This window comes from Penicillium odoratum (genome assembly GCF_028828045.1).
Source record: "Penicillium odoratum strain IBT 22623 chromosome Unknown utg000008l_segment0_segment0, whole genome shotgun sequence".
In the NCBI taxonomy this organism is placed as follows: Eukaryota; Fungi; Ascomycota; class Eurotiomycetes; order Eurotiales; family Aspergillaceae; genus Penicillium; species Penicillium odoratum.
In genome coordinates, this window is record NW_026643150.1 from 107,919 (window position 1) to 133,944 (window position 26,026).

Here is a 26,026-nt window from a genome sequence, read left to right on the forward strand (position 1 = left end):
TAAAGTCTGGACCCAATACCTAATGATATTGAGTCTGGGATCCAACTTCTTACATAAAAATGCATTAAAATGCCAAGAATTTCCTAGATAGGGCACTTTGTAACAAAAATTGAGTCCAGATTGGGTTCTTTGGTCCTTGGCATTGCCAAGATTGGGTCTAAAGTTGGGTCCTGATGAAGCCTACAGGCATGCAGAACCTTAACCGGCTGTTATGTGACTTGATAGGTATCGGAAACGAGAGAGAGCTGTATAGTTATATGACTCGCTTTGGAATGCGGATAAAAAAAGCTAAGATTATACTTCGATTACACCCTGCTATTGCGAGCGCCACCCGCCACTTGCTAATGATCAAGAATTCAAGTCAGGGGCTCTTATTCATATTCTAAAATAAACTATGCGCTTAAATTATAAGCTAATTCAGTGACTATCAGCTTATTTACCGCATCTCAGTAGATATGTCCTCTATATCAAATTCCACCGTCCGTATGATACCATCTACCCCCTTTAGCGCAACATTCTTCGGAAACAATATATGCTCCTCGCTGTCATTATCGGGTGCGATTCGGGATGCTGTGAGTGTAGCAGAGTAGTGATGATCGCGGTGCGAGAAGTCGATTTGCTCGCCTCGGGGGAAAGAGCTCAAGGGGAGTGATTGTTTTCGAGAATCTGATTCATAGTATCCGCTGGCGGAGGATAAACCAAGGAGATAGGGGAAGTATCGTCGAAAAAAGGGTCGCATGGCTGTGACAGAGCCACCGAAGATTCCAAGGTTCAGTTCGATTATGCACCACATAAGCGCCTTGGTAGTCGTCCCTATAGACTATTCTTAGACTCTCTCTAAATCAGTCATTGATAAGAAGCCTCACAAGTAAGATCAGTACTCTTCAAAAGGAAGTAGATAGTAGCAAGGCGGATACTGCTCACAATTCCGACGCTATGCCATTATTAGAACTAGCAGATTTTTCGGTTAGATCAGACTCACAAGCATCCAATTACAAGAATCCCGCAAACAGCCATCTTCTGCCGCATAGGCATCTGCAAGCGACGAATCCATGGTCTGCGACCTTATCAGCTCTATAAGAACCTGAAAATCACAAGCTACTTACATCGGCACAGCAACCGTCGCGAAATCTGTAAAAATACCCAAGCCAGCATTGGCAAAGTAAAAGACAGGTCGGTTCATACAGGATCCTGTAGTTATTGTAGAGTCCCAGGACTTGGCAATCGGAGTGCAGCTGAAAATATTTGCAAGTACACTGGCGAAGCTGTATCCAGCTGCAATGAAAACGAGGGACCAGACGGCGGTATGAAATTTGCGACTTGGGAAGATTCGGAGGTAGAAGATTAGGACGGAACATTTGGTGAACCCAGTGGCTGCACAATAGATAATGGCGGCGGTGAGATTCAACTATTTTTAATTGTCTATCAACAATCTGGGCTTCCAACAAGGGTAGCAGCTTCACTAACCTTATTAAACATTGGTGAGTATTCAAATAAAGGAACATCCCACATATGCTTTGCCAGGCCCCAATTCAGCACTGATAAGGTCAGTTGCGTACTCAGAGCTGCATCAGCTTCACTTACTATCTAAAACTACTCCGGTAAGGACACATGATAATACCTGTTGTTATAGCCTATGTCAGTAGAAAACTTTAGGAACTGAATACAAAAACTCGTCATCAAGCATACAAAAGCCATAACCATTAAAACTAGAAAAGAGATTGTCAATTAGGCTCCTTGAGAATCAATATCGACACTCACAATCATCAGCGCGGAAGATTCGTACGATAAAGAATCGTGTCCATATTCGCACTGCAAGGGCAATGACAGCCAACGGAAGAAACACGCAATTCACCACCAGGAGCTTGGTACCACCATAATCAGGGTTGATAAAGTTCGACGTTTGACCTGCAGGTGGAGGTCCGGCGGGAGTAATACTATTTGCCATGGCCCTGGCTCAGTCACGATGTTGTCCATCCGAAACTGAGGAACAAAAAGTTGCTGGTAGAGAGGCCGATGATATATAATAGATCAAGAGATATCAGAAAATAAGTCTCGGAACCATACTGTGGAACCCAAAATGTCAAGTCAGGAAAGTTTTGAACTAAGGAATGAGCCATTTAAGACCATTGAACTTTCCAACGCGCCGGACTCAAATTCTCGATTCAATATAATTTAGTGTCACGGGTGGGGCCTGGTCAATCTCTAAAGCTCCACTGTTAAACCATGATTTCACCGTTCAGGAAAGGGTCCGCCCGCATCAATCCTCTGTGGTCAGATTGCCCGGATATTTTCTCCCTTCGCCATGGAGACACTACGCCGTTCATGGAATTCAAAAATTTGCACATCCAGAGGGCAAGACGGATGAATACCGCCCCTAGAACATTTCCAATGAGAATTCTGTAGAAGAGATGCGAAAGCCCAAAATCATAAGCGACTCTACATATTTCCGAGGGATATGGTCGTCTGATAGGACCGAAAGGCCTGATCTTATCCCTCAACAAGGAAGGAATTGACGTGCCACAAATTCTGGAGCGATTTGGTTCGACCGATGAGAGTCCGAACTTCTCGGTTAAAGGCTATACAGTCTCCACTACGCTAGGCACTAATGATACACGTCTAACCCTTATGCATGAATAGTGCATATCAGAGTGACAGGAAAATACTATAAATACAGGTTCTCCAATAACCAAGTGACTATGTAGCTGAATACGCTAGTTCGAATAGTTACTTATTACTAAGCCAATCAGCAAGCTCTCGGTGCGTCCGCTTGTTCATTGGGCAAAATTAAAGGTTTCCACAGTGGGGCTCCAGAAGAAGGCTTTCCGTTTGTCGATAGAGTTTCCGATGTAGAAGGTTCAAGTCCCAATTTTCTCGCGTTGCTCATCGTACGATTGGCCAATGAGGGCATCATTCGCAGATCGTCTGTGGCGCCTCTAACTCTCAGCCTTTATTCAATGTAGCCATAAGCACGCTTCTAGATCTCTATCCTCTCAGGGGTGTCGGCATCTTCAGTCCGAGCATGCTGTTCGCGACGTGCGGATAGCAACTTTACAAAACCCGTTTTGCCATTAAAAATAATTGCCGCAACTTCCGAATCACATCACCTTAAGAAAAGCAGAAAACGCATCTGAAGAAGCCGAGAAATGCGGGTTGATTGTCCTTAACAATCAAGATGACCACGATATGCCCTTGATGCCCCGGAAAAAAAGGTTATCGATGGAAAAATACAACTAGCCTTATTAAGAATGATGATTGGCGTGCCGATTCTATAAGCTAATCATCGAAAGTGTACTGGAATTTTACCGTTAACACCGAATTTATTCGATATTCTCAGACGGTTATGACAGCCGTTGACCGAAAAATATTGGAGAACTCCGCGATAAATTTGATATTTCCATGGTACTAGAAAAATGGAGAAAACATGAAGATGGGATCCTTTTGTTTGAACCTACTTCAAACCCAGGCTTTACCTTTTGTGCTGTATGATGGTACGAAGACTAGGAACATTGCCTCGAAGCGTCTCGCAGGAGAAGGAATTTTTGCCGGCTTTGAACCATGCGTCAAAGCAGCATCTGACGCCCCCGACTCCAAAATCCGATCCCGTCCCGACCCAATTATGTCACCGCGCTGCCATTTTGCGGGGTCACCCTCGAATGAGCATCGACTAGTTAGTCAAGTCCGTTAAAGGGTCCCGGAACTAAGTCCAAGATCCGTGTTGGCGTATATTCCCGCTCTAAGCCGAAGGCAAATTCACCCTCGGACATTGAAACAATTAAATACTCAAGCTCCGCAGCAGCGTGTCGCATGACTATTCTCTGTATTAGACCTCCGCGACCTCTAAAAACAAGACCTTAAAAAATATTCGATTCTACTTTGACTTTGTCCTTCTCGACACGCCACCAACTACACCGAACCTTCACAATGGCCACACATCGATTCGACCCCGATTTCACCGACAATGTCATCAACTCTATGGGCTCCAAGACCTCGCCACGTATGCGCCAGCTCATGAACGGTTTAATCAGACACGTGCATGATTTCGCGCGCGAGAACGAGCTCACTGTCGATGAGTGGATGGCTGGCGTAGAGATGCTCAATTAGGCGGGATAGATGAGCGATAATAAGCGCAATGAGGGGCAACTAGTCTGCGACGTGATCGGACTTGAATCGTAAGATACGAAATACGCGCGTAGGCGCGACGGAAATAAGTCCTTCACTAACTTCGCCCCGTCAGGCTCGTTGACGAGATCACTTTTACTTTGGCCGAGGAGGCTAAGGACGCACCTACTGCCACTGCTATTCTTGGACCGTTCTTCCGTGCGGATACCCCGTCCCGTTCTAATAGCGATGACATCGTCATCAATAAGCCCAAGGATGGCCAGATAGCGTTTATGCACGGCCAGATTATAGATTTCGCTAAGCAGAAGCCACTTGTTGGTGCCACTGTAGAGGGGTGGGAGGCTTCGACAAATGGGTTGTACGAGCAGCAGGACCCTGAGCAGGATGAGTATAATCTGCGTGGCAAGTTCCAGACTGATGCTGATGGGCGGTACTACTTCTACTACTTGCGGCCGACCCCGTACCCTGTTCCAGGCGATGGTTAGTGATGTTTTCTTTCTTCCTGGATCAGTTAAAGCTGATATGTTTTGTTAAGGTCCCGCGGGAAAGCTGCTGGCGCTTATGGATCGCCACCCTTTCCGTCCTACTCACATTCATATTATGGTATGGTTGATACGCCGAATAAGATATATTTTTACTGAACGCTCTACTAGGCTACTCACAATGGCTATCGTCCTCTTATTACCCAGATCTTTGACCGCAAGGGCATACCTGGAGAACGAATCCGTGTTTGCAGTCAAGGATTCACTGGTCGTAGACTTTGTTCCGTGCGATGGTGACCCTTACGCTGCGCTTGAGCTTAAGTACGACGTGAAGCTCGTGGCAGACACGCAATCCGACAGTGCATGAGCAAGAACTAAAATTGGTATATCGTTGCTTCTTAAGGTTATTGGTTCATATTTGAATATAGCGTTTTTATCACATATTTTAAGTCGGGTGATTTGCAGTATTGAAAATTCAATCAATTCGACTACCACGCTTCGATTTATGTTTACTTCTCAGCAGATTCGAAGCACAAGGATAGAGATTGGAATTTATAGCATGTCAATCTTAGTGCTAATCATAAGATTAAACTCATAAGATTAAACGACGATACCGTCTGGAAATTGCGCAATAAGCACGCCAACTTCATAAGGCGCTACAATGAATCGCCAGTCCCACTCCCTCTAGTACCTGAAGCGATTTTCTGTTGCTCGAGAGATGCTGGAAGATATGCTGGCATCCCTTCGTGGATACCGAATTATCCTCCTCACCAGCCATAAGCAGGTATAGCACCTGCACAGTAGCATAACTAACCGGCTGAGTAGCAGAGATTGCCTGAGAAAGTGCCGCATATCCCTAAGGTTTTTTACCAAGCAGCAGCTCGCGGATAGAGGCGCTATGAATTGGGTTGCTGCGGGATCCGACGGCTGCAAAGAGAATAAGTAATACTGACGTGTCTATTATAGCTTCTGTTATTCCCTCTAGTACAAGAACAATCAATCTTTCTCTTGGGATTACAACAGTCGGCAATCACTTCTATAATAGTGATCCGCTTTCATGATTTATAGAGACTGTATGCCTTTACAAGACCTATATGGTTCATGTTTGCCAACTTAACTCATTTGGAAAAACTTTCCCTTGGACTTTAAATAGAGCGACTCAGATAATACTCCACATTTCCATTTCCGGCTCATAATTGACTAACCAAGACTATGTCCTTTATCTTCACACTATGAGTGATATCCATGGCGAGGGATTTTCTCCCCATAATAGGGTATTAAGAAATTGTTCTTACGAATATATGTTTTATATGAAGGCATATTCAATTCTTATCAGATCAACTACTAGACTTGATCTAAGGCTTACAGCACGTTCTAACAGATTTCCAAAAGTAGTATATTCTCAAAAGTTCGAGTTTACATATATTCTTACATACAGGCATTGAAAGACTTTCTCTTCCCGGTTTCATAACGCTCTACGCATATAGAGAGATTATCAGACCGTGGCTCTACAGAGAGACGGGGGCCTCAGAGTCGTGGAACTTGCTAAGCTTAAGCAGGCGCTTTGCGTTATCACGACCAATGCGGCGGTAGTTCTCCACGCCACCAACAGCCTCAGCAATGGCCTTGGCATCATTGTCCCACCAGCCACAGGCATCCTCAATAGTCTCATAGGGGTAGTCAACACTGAAGAGGAGACGGTCGGCACCGATCTCACTAACAACGTACTTTAAGGTAGCAGTGGAGAAGTGTCCACTAGTAGTGAGCCAGATGTTGTTCTTGAAGTAGTCATAGATGGTCTTCTTGCACATAACACCGTTCTCTTCCTTAGAAATAGGCTTCTTGACATCCTCAAACCAGTGGTTAATACGCCAGAAGTCGTAGGGAATATGTTCACCCTGGTGACCAATAATGACCTTAGCCTTAGGGAAACGATCGAAGACGCCGTTACTGATCAATCCTAGGATGTGAAGGGACACATCGTTGGCGAAGGAGAGAGGCGGTCCAAGAAGGTAAGGGCGCTGGGCGTAGAGCTTCTCGTAGATCACACCGGTAGGAGCGGCAGGGTGAATATAGAGAGGGACATCCAGCTCACACAGGACCTTCCAGAAGGGATCGTACTCGGGCTGATCGTAGAACAAGTAGGTCTCGCCATCCGGGCCAGCGTGCTGGAAGTTGCAGAGAAGGGCGCCGTGGAAGCCGAGCTCCTTGACACAGCGGCGGAGTTCTTGACCGGCCTGGACGGGATCGTGCATGGAGAGACAGGCGAAGGCGCCCATACGGTCACGCTTTTCCTTGATCTGATCGGCAACCCAGTTGTTGGTTTCAGTAGCGATGCGCTCAGCCTCAGCCGGGTCGGCAATGCCCTGGATACCAGGGACGGTCAGAGACACGACGGTATAACCGATGCCGTGGGCGTTGGAAAGGGTAACACGCTCGCCATTGATGTCACTGATCTGGCGCATGTAGCGCTCACGGTCGGCGGGAGCGATGTAGAGCTTAGCCTCACGGATGGACTTCTCCTCCAAGCCGGTGCGCTCATAGGCCTCCTCAAGTGCGATCTTTCCGAGCATCTTGAATCGAGATGGTGGTATTTGATAGAAGAGAAAGGTTGAAGTCTTTGAAGTCTTGCTTTTTCAAGGAGAGTTGAAGATTAGAGTACTGTGGTGATAGAAAGAAGGGCAATCAATCTGGACATACATGGCGTCTTAAATAGCCTTTCTTCTGTTCCTGAGGCAATATGACTCGGAAGATGCGGCATTCCTAGAATAAGACATCAGGTAGTTTGTAAATTCGCCATCCGTGCCGTGCGGACAGTATGTTCGGATTAAAGATGCCGACTCACCTAAGAGGATACGGACCTAGTAGGGCACTAGTGGCTATATTAGGTAGAGGCGGAGGGTTACAGGCGCTATTGAAGATCTACCGGGGGTGGGGCACTGATTAACCAATCGTATGAGGAGCAACGCGAGGAAAGCTTGGGTAAACTTGATCTACTTCGGAAACTCTAATCGGCAATCGGAAAGGCTACCTTTGTAGCCCCACTGCGGAGCTGATCATTTTGACCAATCAGTAAATGGTCGCACCGGAAGCTTGCTGATTGGTTCGGTGATCACTGACCATTGAAAGGAGAGTATCTAGTCATAGACTTACAACGTAACGCAATGGATATCTCGGTACCATATACACCCGCAGGCGATTCGCTACGTCACCGAATTCATGCTACCCACTGATATTCCCGGACAGTTTCGCCAATATGACATTGAACCGGAAGACACTGAATCAACAAACCGGGAGTGACCGGAACGGGCAAGGGGTGAAGATGATGCGTATCTAACAACGAAGTGAGCGACAAGTGAGATGTCGCCCATAGCGACAGAGAAGCGTACGGAACCATAATTGATCGAAGCGGGGTATGCTACTGCCAGCGGGGCAGAAGGGAGTTGATAACCGCAGAAGGAGGAGGTCAACAGGAAGATATAGGGGATATCAAGGCATTTTGCATGGCGACAGCGACGTCTTTTTTAGAGTGATTTTTCTTTGTTTGGCATTTTCGGCTTTATTGATACCTGTTTCCTTTGTGCATAGTCATTCCTTACTGCATGTGGGATTTACCAGCGTTGGGCATATTCTTGCCTCGGACGGACGAAGCGTCTGCATTGCCACTGCGACTCTAGCTAGGCAGCATCAGGCTAATAGAATCTCATCATCATCACCATCAATCATCTTCTCTGTCTCTGTATCAATTACTTCGAGAACCACCAAGACCCATGCTGTGACTATTAATTTGGTTTGTAAGTAGACGCTTGCATATGGCCAAATTAAACGATAGGGCCTGTGAAAGGTTGCAGCAAGTCTTCTTGCATGATTTCGAGGTGCTGGAATAAACCACTCCCTTCTCAACCTAGAAACTTGGGGCAGTATATTTATGCTTAGGCAAGTTGGCGACCATATTGAGCGACGGGGCCTATGAATCATCATTGAACAGGGACTAATGGAGATTCCACTGCTTATCTTTCTGGATTCTTTTTCCCCTAATCCGATAACCTCCTCCTCCGACCACTGTTTCAGGTCAAGAATTCCGTGCTTACAATCCGTCATATATCGAACCGCAAGATGATATCATATTCGGTATCGATTTCTGATTCTTATCGCCGTAATAGATAGCAGCGAAGAAGATAAATTACCTTGAAGTAACTAGTGAAGACCTTTGAAATCTTCAATGTAGATACGAGAAGAATTGTATTAACAAAAATGAAAGTAAAGATCTGGAGTTCTAACACCGCTCGCTGCTCTGTTTTCAGTGCTCAGTTTGATAAGTGGCTCAAATTGTACGTAATTGCTGAAGTGAGCAGATCCTTTATTGATCGGGTCATACCAAGTTGAGGATCGTTGCAAAAACGCGCTATGTATAATGTTGTATCTCCCTTTGTAACTTAATGTTATATCTGTGCTTCTAATGCTGGGCGGTAAGCGTTGATGGCCACGGTACTAGGTAAGGACAATTTTTCGGCGGCCCTCAATTTAGCGCGGCACATTCAATGAAGGAATCGGCGCTAAGGCCTTGTCAGTGGGGCTTGAGAGAAGATTAGCAGTCGTTGGGTAGGAAGTAGATGTCGCTAATGACTGTAAAAAAGGCGTTTTGCAGGCAACCTCACCAACAGAAGACGCCGGCAAGATAAGTTTGTAGCAAAAAACCCCCATGTACCGTTTTTTATCAGGGGGTATTGTTTATTTGGCTTGTAATGTGGTTTGACTACGAGGAAGACGCTGATCAGAGGCTGGGTAGCAGCCAGCGAAGTATTGGCAGGATGGGGCGCTGTAATAAGAGAAACACATGTTTCCATTGCCTAGCACTACTGGCCAATTGGCGTGATCCTGTGACCAAATACCGTGATACGGACGCTGCGTTGGCCAGCCCGAACGTCAAAGGTGCCCTCAACCGTAGGACTACCACGTCTAGACTGCAGCAGGGAAACTTCAAGAATCACCAGTGCCTGGGCCGGCAATCTTAATCCCTGCAGCGAACCGATGAGTACCTTTGCTTCAAGTATAAACAGCCTCGAAAACTACCTGCTCAGAGGAAATTCGTTCATTGATCGACACAAAATCCGTCCGCCATTATTTCGAATTCCCCCTTGCTTCTCATGTCCACCAATCCTGGCCGTCTTGGAGGCGCCGATCAGGTGGCTGACAGACTTGGTTGCGTTTTGGTATGTAGCGCCATCGAGAGTGCGCAAGGTCATCATGAAGCTGCTAATAAAACCGTCAAAGCGAGAAAGTATGCGGGTAAGCCGCTCGATTCAAAGCGCATAAATCGAACTATTTGAAATGTTTGAATGGTATTGGAGTATTGTCGGAACAATGGATCATGTAATCAACTTTATTAGTCAGCGTACCACATGTTAAATTGCTGTGGTGGAGACTAGAGAATACCAGACAAGTACACAGACGTGACCCATACCATTGGTACATGCTGTTCGACCCTGATTACGTGTTCAGAGAAGTATATGGGGTCAGCTGACTCCCTCCGTTTGTCAGCGCGTGCATGTCTTTAGCTAGATCTCTTTCTCTCTCTTTCTCTTTCTCTTTCTCTTTCTCTCCTCTATCCCTCTCGGAATACAGATCTTGTTCATTTCTTCTGTTTCCACGCTACTATGTAGCCCCTTCTTCCCCTGGACAGCAGATCAGCTGCCGACAAATGGTTTATCATGACGATACAGGCTTTATCATTTTACCCTATCTCGGCGAAGAGCGAACTTAAGAACACTCTAGTCATGTAAAGGGATATCGTGATGTCATGGTGGTCATGGTGGTAGATATGCTTACCTTCCGCTCTTCCGGGATCGTCTCTGCACTTCCGTGTCCCTGCCCCACTTGAACTTCTTCGCTTCCGCCTTCCGAAGACCCACTGTACCCACTCCAATAGAAAGACATGAAACAGGTCGGTATTAGAATTCTTCATCTATTGTGCCGTTTACTACAAGCTTATTCAATTGAATAAGGATTCACGGCGTTACGAAGTCGTAAAGCACGGATTTGGATATCGAGGATAATGATAGTTTCCTCCCGAGTATGTAGTTTTGAAGATTGGCAACATGTGAACCACAATTTGAAAGGAGAAACAAAAGACTATCACAAGTATCCGGGTGACTAGCAGATTCCACGTTATGGCAGTTTGAACTAAATCTGGTTGGGAAAGTGCGAACAAATTGTTCCCCCTCTGTCCGATCCCGCATTCTTCCCGATTCATGAGGTTTTTCACGAGACTGGCGCCTACGAGTCATGGTACTTGCCCAACTTGAAAAGCTTCTTGGCATTTTCGCGTCCAACCTTTGCATAATTTCCTGTACCGCCTAAAGCTTTTTTGATGTTTTCGGAATCTTTATCCCACCATCCGCAACCGTTTTCGATGGTTTCGTAGGGGTAATCCACACTGAAAAGGATCCGATCTGGTCCCAAGTATTCCGCAATATACTTGAGAGTGGGTGTCGAGAAGTGGCCGCTGGTAGTGAGATATATATTATTCTTAAAGTAATAATAAATATCTCTTTTACTCATCACATCGCCAGCCTTCTTAGCGAGGGGTCGCTCAACATCCTCTAGCCAATGATTGATACGCCAGAAGTCGAATGGAATATGTTCTCCTAGATGGCCAACGATAACGTTCAGATTTGGGAAGCGATCAAAGACACCATTGGTGATCAGGCCCAACAGGTGAAGTGAGACACTATTGGCAAAGCTCAACGGAGGTCCAACGAGGTACTTCCGCTGGGCATATTGCTGCTGGTAGTACTTACCCATTGGCGCAGCAGGGTGAATGTAGATAGGTACATCTAACTCACAGACCACTTTCCAGAATGCGTCATAGGCTGGTTGATCATAGAAAAGATAGGTTTCACCATCAGGTCCGGCATGCTGGACATCGTTGAGCAAGGCTCCGTGAAAACCAAGATCTTTCACGCAGCGCGTAAGCTCCTTGCCTGCCTGAACCGGGTCATGCATGGACAAGGCTGCGAAGGCTCCGAGACGGTCGCGGTGATCCTTGGTCTCCTTGTGGATATAATCGTTGACGGCTGTGGCATGTTTTTCGGCAGTCTTTGGGTCTGTGATGCCTTGAATACCGGGAACGGTCAAGGAGCAGATTGTGTAGCCGATTCCCTGAGCGTCGGAAATCTCCAGACGCTCCCCGGAGATGGACTTGATCTGGCGCATGTACCGTGCGAGATCAGATGGAGCGATGTACAAAGCCGCCTGATCACGGCTCTGGTCTGCCAGCTCCGGAATCTCGTAGGCTTCCTCCAAGGAAATTTTGCCGAGCATTTTAATTGTATGGTTAAAAATTGACTTTTAGATAGAAGAAATCGAAGAGATTTGATAATCCTCAGTAAGTAACCAAGCAATAGGTCTAAGATCAGGGATCTTTTTATGTCTGAAATTTTAGCCATGTCATGATGTCATTTACAAGACGCAGTTTACGTAGTGATACACGCACACCGGCCAGGCCCAATTTGTGACATGGCTTCTCGAGGTTTGAATCTGGTTTTTTCAAGGTCTTTAGAGGTCTCGATTGAGTTTGATTGAATTTTGGTAGGGATGTAAGCCCTGGATCCGGCCTGATATTTTGGCAATGGCTCTATGACGTGTATTCCCTTCCGACATTTTCTCACCTCCCAAGCCCGATTGCTTCTAATGCCGGCTGATAAGCTATCGATCGAGCGAAGTATAACCCGGCCCTTAGATTATGTCAAGACTGTATATGGTAGCTTAAGATAGGCGGACACGTCATCTTATTGATATCTGCACCTGGAAGTCTACCAGGCTTGGAATATATATGATTTCAGAGCTAGGAGCTAGCTCTGATGTGCATAGTCATAGTGTCGACTTTATGATACCAGTGGATCAGCTCCTGTGATACGGTCACCTTTTTCGTACGGATATAAAACGAAGGCCGAGCCCGCTAATTAACGCAGTCCTTGGGCTAGCTCATGACCTACATCGGGACAATACTTGCCGATGCCTCAATATAGCTTGTTAAATTGCTTCTATATTTTCGGCACCTAGAAACCTTATTAGTCTTGAATTATAGACGAATCATCGTGGGCCTGTGAAATAGTCACTTCAGTAAGGGTCTATCGTATAATAATCTAGTATACTATCTCTTAACTTATGCTTCCAGTTTATGGCAGGACTAGTGGCGAGAGTGCGCAGAGTCAAGACTAATATTCGCATTATGAAAACTAAAGATAGTGATTATAATACCAGAACTCAACGTCAGTTTTAATCGTCAATCGTTATCTACTAATGTATTGTAAACTAGTCTTAAGTTCTATACTCCTATGCTTTTTTATAATCTAACGAGCTTGATTTCAAGTAGTGGATAGCTTACAGGATACTTATCAAAAAATGGTCTCGAGGGCCGACAAACAGGACAAACAGTACACATACTTTTGAAGACCCATACTCGCATATATTATGCAGTTTTTCAGCTGTATCTTTAGGTATTTACTTTACACTACTCTTACTGATTTTGACTAGGTTAGTAGTATTTTCTTATGGATTGATAAAAAAGATGAGATAAGTGAGATAAGTAATTTATGAATGGTATTTGCAGCTACTAGATAAATGACTAGTTCGAAGTTTTCCGACGCTTCCAACCCTCAGTTTCATATCCATTAAGAAGTGTTGAGCGCTGCCGAACCCTCCCTGAATAACGCTGTGTACTAGGTAAGCTAGGCTCACCACTAGTTTCATCCTCTATTAGAGTCCGCTGGCTCTGTTCAACTTCAATAAGGGGCTGGGCTAGGCTAAGAACTTAGGACGCGAAGTTGACTAGTCGCGTTATGATTATTCTAAGAGAAGTAATCATAGTGATCATAGTAATTATAGTATAATCTATCATATTATGACCCACTTTTTCTACTACTACCTTCCCCTATTGGTCAGAATTGAGCGCTAGTTAAGGGCCGCCCTCGAAAAGCCCTCGAAAAGCCCTCGAAATATGCGGGCGGCCCTCAGTTCAATAATCCGCCCTCAAAAAATAGGTAGTCGTGATGCCCCCCCCAAAAATCTTCCACAAAATCTTCTACCAAATCATAATTTCTAACACTTTACTATTATACCATATATAATTTAATAGTAATTACTAGCAATATATTAAGTAGTTATCGTAATTCTTCCTTTTGATTCAATTTTTAATCATAAATACTAGCATTCGAGATTTAAAGAGAGTATTACTAAGTTCCTATGGAGGATACACTATATACCCTAAGGGCAAATATATATTTCTACAACTTCAACTTATAGACTTCGCAACATTCAAAATTACCAACCCTATCTTCATAATAGTAGGCTAAAAGTGAATAATATCTACATTACCTATCATTATATACTATAATACTACTTGATTTCTTAAAATTTCTCAATAATAACAAGGAAATAAAGTAGAAATGAAAGATGGAAACCAGAACAGTGTTAAAAAACAGTAATCTATTAGGATGACTGAGCAACATTATGCGTCTAAATTAGGAAAGGTCAACTTTTTTTATGTAAATGCGGGCGGATGAGGGCCGCTCGCGGGCGGCCCTCCAACTGGTGCGGGTCGGGCTGAGGGCCGGGGGTACCGGCCCTCAAAACGTTTTTAATGAGGTCTAATCACTATAAAGTGACATTTAAGACATATTAACGTAAGGGGTAAGTAAGAGAAGAATCAGAGAAGAATCAGAGAAGAATCAGAGAAGAAAGAGAGAAGAAAAAGTAAAGAGAATATAAAGATAAAAGGGGTAAGTGGGTCTAAGTGGGGCTAGTATTTACTGAGAAAGACTGTTGAAGTCCAACAATTCGAACCTTTTATCTGAACTTTTATACTATTTCTAGCTATTTTTATGAATTCAATAAATATTATAGATAATAGAGGGTCTACTTTATCAGATTTTACTGTAAAATAGTTCAAAAACGCACTTTTTGGGTAAGTTTAATACTAAAGATAGGATAACTAGAAAAATGGTGAGGGTATGCATATATGAAATATATATCTTCATGCTTTAGAAGCGTTACCAACTACTATTCTCTGATATAACCTATACCCTACCTTTATCCTTAAAGGGAGCTATTAGACGTATAAAGATAGTAGTTATCTATCTATATACAGAAATATTTCATAAAAATACAATATAGAGGATAGATAATAGGGTAGGTAGTATGTGTTTTAACGAGAACAGGGGTAAATAACAGAATTAATCTCGGGTAACTCAGCAGTTTATGTCAAAAAACCAGGCAGAATCAGGCAGCAATGGGCCGAAAAAAGCCCATTGGGCCGGCCCATGCAGAAGTCTAGTAAGGGTTTTGTGCGCAAAAACCCATCTTATAGTAGTAAATGTGTATATTTGATTTATGGTAATTAATAGCTATGATACCAAAAATACTGCATACTTTCATAAATTATGCCTAAAAATTAGCTCCACTTTCACGGGCCTTACGGGCCTTTCACGGGCTTCCTGTCCATGGACAAATCACTTCTTGTCCACCTGGACAGGCCCGCGGGCCGTCCACACGGGCATACCCACGGGCATGTTGAAGTCTAAACCAAACCCGCCATGTCCTTAATGATGACTATCCAAGTTAGTCATCACCACGCTCAGGCCTTCAGGCCTATTACCACCACTCCTCCCCAAAAATGTTCCAAGGGATGGACCTCGGAAACCCTTAATGCTGTAACCTTGGAAGCAGCTGAGAATGGTGAGCTAAGTGACATGAAATATCCGACATTAGAAGTGCGTTACTTGGCCTCAACGCTGGCTTGGAAAATAGGGAGATGGTATTTAAATAAGTTCGCGTGCTGTATACGTGAATCCGAGGAAGCGGAAATCAATGTCCAGATACTACCTCAGCGCTATTTGATGATTGGAGCTTCCCCCACGGAGAGATCAATTGACGACATCACATATAAGAAGCCGATGGGATCTAAAACCAGAATAAGCGCGATGGCTACTTGAGCAGATAGGGACCAGACTGGACTCGGGACCATTCTTCTTTTAATGGTAGCATGTGTCAAATATTCTCAGAATTCAAAGTACAGCATTCAAAATTTAAGGTGAACAGGTTACCATCACTTAGTTCCCTTTGAGATACATCAGTGCTTCACGGACACTAGGGCCATTTTGCCAGATGGAGAGTCGAGAGCGCGGTTTCCATTTGAGCCGCTCTCCCTGTGGAGAGGCCCGAATAAGATTAGTATTGAAATATCCCAAACAGCGATGCTTTTTCTTGTCAAAACAAGAAAGCTTCTTCATTTCACATCCGACGAAGCTTCATGATCGTAAAACAGAAACTCATCAAGTGCTCTACCTGCAGGGACCATTGGAAGAGACAAGGCCTTCTGAGTGATCATCACCTCCAGAAGTGCCGGGCCAGGGCTTTCCAACAGCCACTTCAGCTTCTCATCCATCTCAGAGGCATTTAAACAGCGCTCAGCCTGCACGCCCATGGCTCGAGATACCTCGACAAAATCCGGATTGCGGTGATGGCTGTGACAAAAGCGATCTTTATAATATACCGATTGTAGATGTGTGACCATGCCCTGCTCCTCATTGTTGAGGACGATTGTCTTAACGCCGATATTGAATTGGCTTGCTGTCGATAACTCGTTTAGAGTCATATTGAAAGAGGCATCACCGTCGATATCGATCACAAGCGCATCTGGCCGCGCCAACTTGGCACCGATGGCTGCTGGAAGCCCGTACCCCATTGTCCCCAGCCCACCTGAGGTGATCATCGTTCGAGAATGTTGCCATCGGAAGTGCTGCGCGGTCCACATCTGATGTTGACCAACTCCAGTTGTGATGATTGTGCGATCTTTCACCGGACGGACAAGTTCATTTAGCCGTTCGATAAAGGCCTGCGGCTGGACGAGTCCATCAGCATCACCTTGCGGATATGACGACCACGCGTAACGGTTCTTCCACTGGGAAATTTGATTAAGCCATTCTGGACGCTCCGTACCCTTGATTAAAGGCATCAATATTTCAAGATTGGCCGCACAATCTCCCACCACCGCTTCTGTTGCTTCTACGACTTTGTTGATGTTTTTAGGCGTGATTTCAAAGTGAATGATCCCACCGCGGCCTTCATCAGCGGCCTCTTTGGCCTTTGGGGCAAACTTGGGGACGTGGCCAGTCACACGGTCATCAAATCGGGCTCCCAAAGCGATAATCAGATCGGCTTCCTGGATGGCCTTGTTCGCGTATCCAGATCCGTGCAACCCTAACATATGTAACGCTTTAGGGTCTTCTTCATCAAATGACCCTAGCCCCTGAAGAGTTGTTGTGACCGGAATGGAAGCCTTATCGGCCAGCTCTTTCAGAAGTTTTGGTCCTTTTGGACTGGCGAGAATTCCTTGTCCGACATATAAAACTGGTCTTTGTGCAATGTTGATCAAGTCGGCTGCCCGTTTAATGGTGGATATCGATTCTTGTCGAGGGACGTGATGAGAATCCAAAATTGGAGGGAGGACATCTGATCTTTGGATATGTTTCCTCACAGTACCAGCAGTGATGTCTATTGGCAGCTCAACCAGCACTGGTCCAGGGCGACCACTTGTTGAAATCTCAAATGCTTGTTTGATGCACCGGGGTAGCTGGGCGATGTCCCTAACAGCCACATTCCATTTTGTACATGGCATTGACATTCCAAGAACATCTGCCTCCTGAAAGCCATCAAGGCCGATGGAGCTTGTGGCGACTTGTCCGCAAAAGACCACCAGAGGCGTTCCATCTGCCAACGCATCCATCATATGTGTAATAAGGTTTGTAGCGCCAGGTCCAGATGTCACCAAAACGACCCCCGGCTTCCCCGAAGCTCGCGCATACCCTTCAGCCATATGCCCGGCGCCTTGCTCGTGCCGGGGCAAGACAAAATTAAATTCTTCACAACCGTAGATTGCATCAAATACGGGAAGGATTGCGCCTCCGGGATAACCGACTGTCGACGAGAAGCATTGATTAGATGTTGGCATTACATGATTCATTGGAGACCTTACAGATTTGTTTAACACCATGGCGAATCATCATGGTTTTGAATATCTCCCCGCCGGACAGGCCCACAAATCTATTCCTTCGGGTGAGCTAGTGTATTTCCGAGGGGAGGAAGTAAAACTCACGAATCATCAAGATCTTTCGACTTCTTCGTCAAGATTTTTGAAGACACACGGGATCCGATGGCATATGGAGTAATTTGTCGGTCATTTTCAATTCTAACCTCCCTACCCGATAGTCAGAACTGTTATCATCAGTTCCCAAAGGGAGATCAACTTACGGACAAGGAGCATCATTCGAATTGAAAATCCCGATTTGCTCATGCGTCGCAATTGAAGCTATGCGAGATTTTCGGACATTACTCGTGGACTGAGAGAGAAGACGGGTCTTTCGAGCCAAAAGGGTCCGAAGTGGAGCGCCTCCCATGGCAAGCGAGATTGAATCAGTAAATTGGGGTATTTGCCATTCTTCGCGTCTATTTCAAGAGTAGAGGCGCCACTAGCTATCAAAGGCGAACAGGATACCCCGGAATCTTTAAAGAAAGTAGATAGACCCGCGGTGCGATATCGGGACGTTCAAAGCATTGATCTTATTTTCCGGTTCAATGAGCCGAATCTAATAGGTGAGTGACTCATACACAAGCTGCGGGTCGGATCTTTTGACAATGCCTTCGGCAAGCGTCGGCATCTTTTTATGTCTGGCTGGCTTGCGTCGGGGCACTTACCGTGAAGCTCCATACAATATTCGGGATATGATTGTATCATGAAATGTAAGAAGAGGCTATACGCGTCAAAAACTGTCTATTGAAACTATCTGCATCTAGAGAGAAAATTGGGTTATTTGAGCCAGCGCGCAAACTGGGTATCTCTTAAATATCCTCCAACTATGTACAAAAAGAATCCACAAACGGAATATCCCTGCAGATTTCATTCAGCTTCCATGATAGGCCATGCGACCTGTGGAGTTGGACTGACAACCTGATATTTGCGTATTCTGGGCCCCGACTGTTGTTCTATGATTTTCATCCGAGCAACAAACTCCATGTTCATCTGTGTTCCATCCAATGTCTTCATTTTCAAATTGCCGATTAAAAAGAGATCCGTGCCATCTGCGTCGTTCACATAGCTCTTCAAGATGCTATGCCGTCGACTCTTCACCGTCGTCCAGGCGCCCTTTCTAGATTGCGATATTTCTGAATGCGGACTTTAGTGAACGAAATTGAGGAGAAGATCCGGTAATGTGATCTTACCGGCAGACCCTTGAAACATGGCATTCGCCGTGACCATCAAGCCATCCTGGGTAAAGATCTCATCCGCTATGGTTTGCCCTACTTCTTCCGAATTGGTGTCTACCAAAGAGAAGAAGCGGTGTACAAGTTGCTTCACCTCTGGTGAGGGCTGGGAAATTGGCCACATTGTCGAATTGGTTTAATTGCCCGATGGGTGTCGTTTGAATGATTAAATGGGACTGCAAGGCGAGGGGGTCCGAGAGGGCGGAAATTAATTATTAAATACTAGACCCGGCTCATCGCCCAGTCGGCCTGATTCTTCCCTCTTCTCGGAATGAAACCGCAGGGATTATATCTTCTGGGTAGGGCAAAACAATTGCAGGTATTACGCGCAACCTTTCCGAAGCCTCTGTACAAAAACAACTTTAATAATGGTTTTATTCACAAAGGACTGTGTGCACTAATGAGAGTATGTCTCCACTACGCGTCCCGGGATTTGCAAAATATGGGGTATTGTCCGACTCCAATCTCGGCCTATTCACGCCGCGCTTTGCCGTTTTCGTTCGGGAGCACTAGTAACATTGATTCCATTCTACTCCGTACTCTTGAAAACAATAGTTAGGCACTATGAACATGGGGATAACTGCGGGGAAAGCGTTTGTCCCAGCCAAGGATCTCCCATTCTCGAACGCTTTGAAATGAGGTTATCCGTTTCTAGCCGAAAGGCAGATCATTCGGTAGGAGACTTGAGATTATGTAATGCAAATGGAGCTAGGAGTCATCAATCTATATACTCGATTCAATTCCAGTATTTCTCACAGCTGAGCCAATATCTTTAAAAATGACTCCCCGTCACATATCCTCTGTTGGATTATCATTTTTCAAGGCGCGCGGCTACGCAACAACTGCAAAACCGCGTCGCCTCAACGTCCCGATCGACTTTAAAACTACTCCGTTGCTGCATCATTCCCCGAGGACATTCCAGAGCAATGGAATTCCCGATGAAGGGCCGTCTAAGCGACTCAATCTTTGCCAGGCAGTCAATTCTTCCTTAGCGACCGCACTGCGTTCATCCAAAGACGTCCTTTGCTTCGGCGAGGATGTTGCTTTTGGAGGAGTCTTCCGCTGCACAAGTGGGCTTCAAAGCGAGTTTGGACCCGAGCGCGTCTTCAATACCCCTTTAACGGAGCAAGGAATCGTCGGGGCCGCTATTGGTGCGGCGGCGGAAGGACGAAAGCCAGTCGTTGAGATCCAATTTGCCGATTATGTCTTCCCTGCATTTGATCAAATTGTCAATGAAGCCAGCAAGTTCCGCTACCGAGAGGGTGCGACCGGAAGCAACCTTGGAGGAATGGTCATCAGAATGCCATGCGGAGGTGTCGGGCACGGTGCATTGTGAGTCTCTCCTATTCTATCAGCTCGGGAATCTGGACTGGCGGAAGCCTAATTTTAGTTTTTGATATTGCATAGGTACCATACCCAATCACCAGAAAGTCTGTTCTGCCACATCCCAGGATTCAAGGTCGTGATGCCGCGGTCACCCTCTCAGGCAAAGGGTCTTCTTCTATCTGCGATTCTCGAATCTAAAGACCCGGTCATATTTCTAGAGCCTAAGATCCTCTATCGCGCTGCTGTCGAAGAGGTCCCGGAGAGCTCGTACACGCTACCCCTGAGCAAAGCTGAAGTCCTGAAACAAGGCGCCAATCTCACAATCATTTCATATGGCCGACCTCTCTATACCTGCCAGGCTGCAATTGAGGCTGCCGAAAAGGATATGCCGGGTGTCTCAATCGAGTTGATCGACTTGCGAACGATGTATCCCTGGGATAGAGAAACTGTGATTGAAAGTGTCAAGAAAACCGGTCGAGCTATGATAGTTCATGAAAGTATGGTTAATTTTGGCGTTGGTGCAGAGGTTGCCTCGACAATACAGGAGAAGGCATTCTTTCATCTTGAAGCTCCCATTAAGCGGGTTGCTGGGTGGACCACCCACACTGGGCTAGCCTGGGAGAAGTATATTCTTCCTGATGTTACCAGTAAGTTTCCAAACACTGAAAGCTTTTCTTTGATCACCCAATTAACACCTTGAACCTTTTAAAGGGGTTTACGATGCCATCCATGAGACACTGGAAGCTTAGTTATCGATGGACGGAGCAGGTCTTCCGAACTCGAAGGGAAAATGTTGTGTATGATGTCGAGAGGCTCGCTGAAAAATATAGAATGCCTAATTTCTTCTTGCTTTATAACATTTGAGTCTTCTGCATAAAACTTAAATCAGGGAAATGGAACATGGCATTGTATTGGCTCGTTAGATATCACTGTGGCTCTGTACCGCCCTAATCTCCTTCAATTTGTATGTCTGGAAAAGGATCTGTCGGACTTTTAACCCCTCGGTCATTCAATTTTAATAATTTGGGTGTTTCAACTTTCATGAACCCCAGGTTAGTTTAACATGATTATTACTCTAGTCATGCCATCTCTTTGCATCCCCCCTTTCGATTTATTTCCTTCCAATGACGAGTAGTACTTGGAAATTTAAAGCTTATAGCTGCAAGACAATTCTGCTATCTTATTAAGGGCCCAATCCTGTAGATACTACCTAGATTACGCCGTAATGTAGCCCTGTATTATTATTATCTAACTTTGCATTTCATTCAAATTTATATACCATAGAGAATGCTCAGCCACCAGGATCGCCATAGTAGTGTAAATCAATGCAGTGGTTGTTTAGACGTAAGATTGGAAAGGGCAGCATGTAATTTGGTGTTCCATGGTGATCTACTCGGTGCCCAGGTGATCAACTTTTTTAGAAGCCGCTTCGAACTAGGAGTTCTTGCGATTACCCCAGCCAATGTCGTATGTAAATAGCTTAGCGACTGACTCCCTAATACAAGAAAGGAGCATGGTAAATGCGTGGACATATTCACAGGAACTTGTCAAATAGTAGAAATATGTTCGGAAAATAACAAAAGAATAAAGTACACTCACTTCCTATCTCATTCCTCCCCCCTGATTCTCAAACTGACATTTCCCTCGCTCTATGTATCTTCGAAGTTAAAGACCTTGAATTCCCTCTTCATGGTCATTTATATCGTACTCTTCAGGATATTTCATCATCAGCCTCCGTAGCTCCTCCTTCTGTTCCTTTGCCTCCTCTGTCAGCTCAGCATAAACATCATCAAAGATGCCCCGAAGCGCCGGCTTTTTCTCTTTTTCGGCAGCAACCAGTTCCCGAAGAATAGCAGCTCTGGTTTTCGTTCGAAATTCCTTTTCTTTCTTGGCGTCCCAGAGATCCTTCTTCTCCATCCACAGCCTCAGCCGGGAAAGTGGATCGTTGCGAGCCTTCCAAGCCTCAACATCATTTCGATTACGGTACGCGAAGCTGTCGTCGCTAGTGCTGTGGTGAGAGACGCGGTAGCTCATGAGTTCAAGGAGAATAGGCCGCCCTCCACCCTCCAGAGCCTTTCGTCGAGCCTCTTTCGTTGCTTCGTAGACAGCGAAGATATCGGTTCCGTCGACTCGAATAGACTCAATACCGTAGCTCATGCCACGAACAGCAATCCCATCCCCGATATACTGTTCGGTAGTGGGTGTTGAAATGGCGAAGCCATTATTGCGGCAAACAAAAATGACAGGGCACCCCCTCACTGCAGCTACATTAAGTGCTGCGTGGAAGTCTCCCTCACTTGCGGCCCCCTCGCCGAAGTAGGCCACCGCTATGTTACCAGGCTGGTTAGGGTTTTCTAGGGCGTCCATCTTTAGCGCATATGCAGCACCGGTCGCATGAGGGATCTGTGTAGCTAGGGTAGAGGCAACGGCATGCTAGGATTTGTCTTAAAGTCAGACGTCCCATATCTTTATATCGCGATGAAAGAGACTTACGATGTTGACCTTGTTCTTGCCACTGTAATGCACCGGCATGTTTCGTCCCTTCCCAGGGTCATTGTGGTTAGCAGTCAATTGGCTCATGAAATCCTTCAGCTCGAAGCCACGCTGCAGGAAGACTCCGGTCTCTCGATATTGGCAAGTTATCACATCTTTAGGGCCTAATGCGGCTGCAGAGCCAATCATGACGGCTTCTTCTCCAGCGGAGACCTGGGACTCATCAGTGTCACGAATGCAAGAACGAAACAAAGAACAGTTATATTCACCATGTAGAAACTGAGACGGCCGTGTCTTTGGGCTTCGAACATGATGTTGTCCATAATATTCACTATTGTTTCAACTTGTTAGAACGAGGTGCCACAATGAAAAGGTATTTTCCAACCCACCAGTTACCATGTTCTTGTACCATTCAAGAACCTGCTCGTCGGTGACTTCAGGCTGTCCTCGACTAGGATCTGCTACTGAGCTATCGGCGTTCATCACATGGTACGTTGCGATCGGGGTCACTTCCGCAGGCTTGAGAAAGTCCATTTTGCTGGTGAGACGGCTATTCACTGCGCCCGGAAATGGTCTTCAATGCGTATTTAGCATTAAAAGATAGAAAGCGCGTTAGGAATAATATCTTACGAAGTATGAGGAGAATTTGAGGATATCGTTGAACTTGCGCGCTTGGGATGAGCCCCGAGGGCGCAACTACCTGTCCGCAGACATTGAGGCCCCCGAAACAAAGGCAGCATCGGTCTACTCATCGCCTTCTTCATAATGAAAAGCTCTTTTTGTTGATTACCGAGTTGCCAGAAAGGTAGCATGTGGAAGAAAAATGGGAAGGCTTTCGTGTTCCAATTTCTTGACGGGATTCAGATAATCTGAAGTGCTGTAGCTCATAGATAGGGAACACCGGGACAAACTAGGGACAAGCCGACAGACTAACAAATAGTCAAGCGGTTACCGTCGGCTTATATCTAGGTACAACAAAATATGTGTTTCAAATGATCTGCGGGCGTGTCTATTCCGAGGCAGGCGAACGGTAGAAAGCCTGGGGCCGAGTCGATCGGGTTAGCCTCCGAGGTCGGAAGGAAGGGGATCGGCTTCTAGACTATGATTACGATTGTGATCCCATTTTTGCCCTCGCTTATTCAAGGAGTATGTTTCGATAACCGATGTTTGTACTCCGAAGGTAGTCAAATAGTATGTTTGCTGCTCTCCCTCTCTGTAGCTTTCTAGGGATTTCTTCATTCCCCATGGATTGAGAGTACATCTTCGCTCTTTCGCTGTTTCAATTTTCATTGTATCAAATCAACAAATACCTTATAAGATGCGACTCTCCGTTCTTCGACGCTCGCTGCACTCGGTAAATATACCGAGACGGCATCTCGCACTGTCTCGCAGTTTCGGTGCCCGAGTGCCGAAGAGTTACTTCCATACAACGCCTTCACGGGAAGCAATCAAACCATATCTGCTCGCCGATATTGGCGAAGGTGAGTTACGCAAGTAGGCATTTGCCGAGAATAATTATTAATCGAACCAGGAATCACGGAGTGTCGAATTGTCCAATGGTTTATCAAGCCAGGAGACCGAGTAAGCCAGTTTGATGCAATTTGTGAGGTTCAGTCCGACAAAGCGTCTGTTGAGGTATGCAATGCTCCTAATCATTAGCCTTTTGTGTCCTTATCTGTATTCACTAACGCCAAAAAGATTACATCCCGGTATGACGGAATCATTTCCAGTCTCCACCACGAGGCAGATGAGATGGCCGAAGTGGGGAAGGTAATCAACTTAGACCTCCAGAAATCCGCGCCGAAATTTTACTGATTAAAATCAGCCTCTTCTCGATATTGACGTCGAAGACGTCCCATCCGATGCAAACCAGGCTCCCACACAGTCGGCGCCCGAGGAGACTGCTTCGGAAGATAAGCACACTGCGACTGTTAGAGAAGGGGAAGCCCCAGCAAATGCGGGTACGCTGGACAACCTCCCAGGCGCAAAGCTCAAGCCGAAAGCAAAGAGCTCTGAGCTTATTGTCCCAGCTGTCAGAGGTATGCTAAAGCAACACAATATTGATATCAACGATGTCATAGGGAGTGGAAAGGGTGGGCGAGTGATGAAGGAGGATGTTCAAAGGTATTTGGACTTGAGAAATGGAGCACCAAAGCAGCTACCTTCCACGACCGTAGCCCTGATTGATGCATCATTGGAAGACAAAGTTGTACCTTTGACACCAATCGAGACTCATATGTTCAAGGTCATGACTCGCGCTCTCAGCATCCCACACTTCGGCTACAGCCATTTTGTCGACTTTACTTCTTTGACAAGTCTGCGTCGCAACTTCAACAGGCGACTGGAGGTCTGCAGTGACATGCAAGGAGACTGTGTTTCCAAGTTGACCGCGCTTCCCTTCATCCTGAAGGCTCTTTCACAGGCCTTTCTGCGACACCCCAGATTGAATGCCCATCTTAACACAGAAATGACTCCGGAAAAGCCCCAATTAATTGTGAAGGCATCTCATAATTTTGGCGTTGCCATGGACACGCCGGGTGGCCTTCTGGTTCCAGTCGTCAAAGATGTTGAAAGTCGATCCATTCTTTCCATCGCAGCTGAACTGAAGCGACTGAGTGCACTGGCAAAAGAAGGCCGTCTGACCCCATCGGACATGAGTGGGGCTACTTTCACTGTGAGTAACATTGGAAGCATCGGGGGCTCCGTGGTGAATCCTGTCATCATGCCTCCGACAGTTGGCATTGTTGCATTGGGTAAGAGCGAAGAAGTTCCGGTCTTCGCAAAGCACAACAACGAAGGTGAAGCCCCAATTACCAAGCGTGAGAAAGCTATTCTCAGCTGGAGCGCAGACCATCGAGTTCTTGACGGTGCTTCAGTCGCACGATGTGCCCAGCTTGTGAGCAGTATCTTGGAGAACATCGAATCCATCGGTATGGGATTGCGCTAGATAACTTTGATTTCCGGGTTGTTGGCCCACAACCAGTATTCTGTTACTGTATAATTCCCGGAATGTCGGCCAACCTAGGTCCTAACATCAACTACCTAGTCTATACAGTTACTCCTTCCGAGGTTGCTCTGCGCATACTGTAGATCTTATCACACTTTTACACCGCCACAATTATGTATTCCGTCCTAGACATATGACAAATACCCGAGCAAGAATGGAATAGAGCAAAACCTTGGAATGTTCACCTTTTCCGATTGGTTCTCTTTACATCGGTATGACTTTATGCGTGAACTATGTGACAGTGTAAATTGTATTTCCCGGTGAACCACGTGAC

The 26,026-nt window shown here is 45.7% G+C and overlaps 9 protein-coding genes across 9 annotated transcripts; 3 read left to right on the forward strand and 6 right to left on the reverse strand.

Annotated features, from left to right (window-relative positions):
• Positions 1 to 436: 436 nt before the first annotated feature.
• Positions 437 to 1,948, reverse strand: N7520_010268 (uncharacterized protein; the record flags this gene model as incomplete). Its single annotated transcript, XM_057144201.1, has 8 exons — positions 437 to 813; positions 867 to 934; positions 983 to 1,057; positions 1,107 to 1,408; positions 1,468 to 1,538; positions 1,585 to 1,621; positions 1,690 to 1,709; positions 1,762 to 1,948. 8 exons carry the CDS (start codon positions 1,946 to 1,948, stop codon positions 437 to 439), a joined length of 1,137 nt encoding a protein of 378 aa, XP_056989955.1.
• Positions 1,949 to 3,924: 1,976 nt separating this feature from the next.
• On the forward strand, positions 3,925 to 4,971 carry N7520_010269 (uncharacterized protein; the record flags this gene model as incomplete). Its single annotated transcript, XM_057144202.1, has 4 exons — positions 3,925 to 4,086; positions 4,114 to 4,172; positions 4,238 to 4,602; positions 4,658 to 4,971. 4 exons carry the CDS (start codon positions 3,925 to 3,927, stop codon positions 4,969 to 4,971), a joined length of 900 nt encoding a protein of 299 aa, XP_056989956.1.
• Positions 4,972 to 6,112: 1,141 nt separating this feature from the next.
• On the reverse strand, positions 6,113 to 7,177 carry N7520_010270 (amidohydrolase family protein; the record flags this gene model as incomplete). The annotated part of the gene is made up of 1 exon (XM_057144203.1): positions 6,113 to 7,177. The coding sequence occupies one exon, from the start codon at positions 7,175 to 7,177 to the stop codon at positions 6,113 to 6,115; it is 1,065 nt and encodes a 354-aa protein (XP_056989957.1).
• Positions 7,178 to 10,880: 3,703 nt separating this feature from the next.
• Positions 10,881 to 11,927, reverse strand: N7520_010271 (amidohydrolase family protein; the record flags this gene model as incomplete). The annotated part of the gene is made up of 1 exon (XM_057144204.1): positions 10,881 to 11,927. The coding sequence occupies one exon, from the start codon at positions 11,925 to 11,927 to the stop codon at positions 10,881 to 10,883; it is 1,047 nt and encodes a 348-aa protein (XP_056989958.1).
• Positions 11,928 to 15,891: 3,964 nt separating this feature from the next.
• On the reverse strand, positions 15,892 to 18,061 carry N7520_010272 (uncharacterized protein; the record flags this gene model as incomplete). Its single annotated transcript, XM_057144205.1, has 4 exons — positions 15,892 to 17,582; positions 17,641 to 17,708; positions 17,761 to 17,862; positions 17,916 to 18,061. The coding sequence occupies 4 exons, from the start codon at positions 18,059 to 18,061 to the stop codon at positions 15,892 to 15,894; spliced, it is 2,007 nt and encodes a 668-aa protein (XP_056989959.1).
• A 500-nt stretch (positions 18,062 to 18,561) lies between these two features.
• Positions 18,562 to 19,050, reverse strand: N7520_010273 (uncharacterized protein; the record flags this gene model as incomplete). Its single annotated transcript, XM_057144206.1, has 2 exons — positions 18,562 to 18,827; positions 18,885 to 19,050. 2 exons carry the CDS (start codon positions 19,048 to 19,050, stop codon positions 18,562 to 18,564), a joined length of 432 nt encoding a protein of 143 aa, XP_056989960.1.
• Positions 19,051 to 19,704: 654 nt separating this feature from the next.
• On the forward strand, positions 19,705 to 21,001 carry N7520_010274 (alpha-ketoacid dehydrogenase subunit beta; the record flags this gene model as incomplete). The annotated part of the gene is made up of 3 exons (XM_057144207.1): positions 19,705 to 20,258; positions 20,334 to 20,899; positions 20,964 to 21,001. The coding sequence occupies 3 exons, from the start codon at positions 19,705 to 19,707 to the stop codon at positions 20,999 to 21,001; spliced, it is 1,158 nt and encodes a 385-aa protein (XP_056989961.1).
• A 916-nt stretch (positions 21,002 to 21,917) lies between these two features.
• N7520_010275 (thiamine pyrophosphate-dependent dehydrogenase E1 component subunit alpha) lies at positions 21,918 to 23,279 on the reverse strand (the record flags this gene model as incomplete). The annotated part of the gene is made up of 4 exons (XM_057144208.1): positions 21,918 to 22,685; positions 22,746 to 22,958; positions 23,015 to 23,076; positions 23,135 to 23,279. The coding sequence occupies 4 exons, from the start codon at positions 23,277 to 23,279 to the stop codon at positions 21,918 to 21,920; spliced, it is 1,188 nt and encodes a 395-aa protein (XP_056989962.1).
• Positions 23,280 to 24,063: 784 nt separating this feature from the next.
• On the forward strand, positions 24,064 to 25,692 carry N7520_010276 (uncharacterized protein; the record flags this gene model as incomplete). The annotated part of the gene is made up of 4 exons (XM_057144209.1): positions 24,064 to 24,226; positions 24,277 to 24,380; positions 24,444 to 24,515; positions 24,571 to 25,692. The coding sequence occupies 4 exons, from the start codon at positions 24,064 to 24,066 to the stop codon at positions 25,690 to 25,692; spliced, it is 1,461 nt and encodes a 486-aa protein (XP_056989963.1).
• Positions 25,693 to 26,026: the final 334 nt, after the last annotated feature.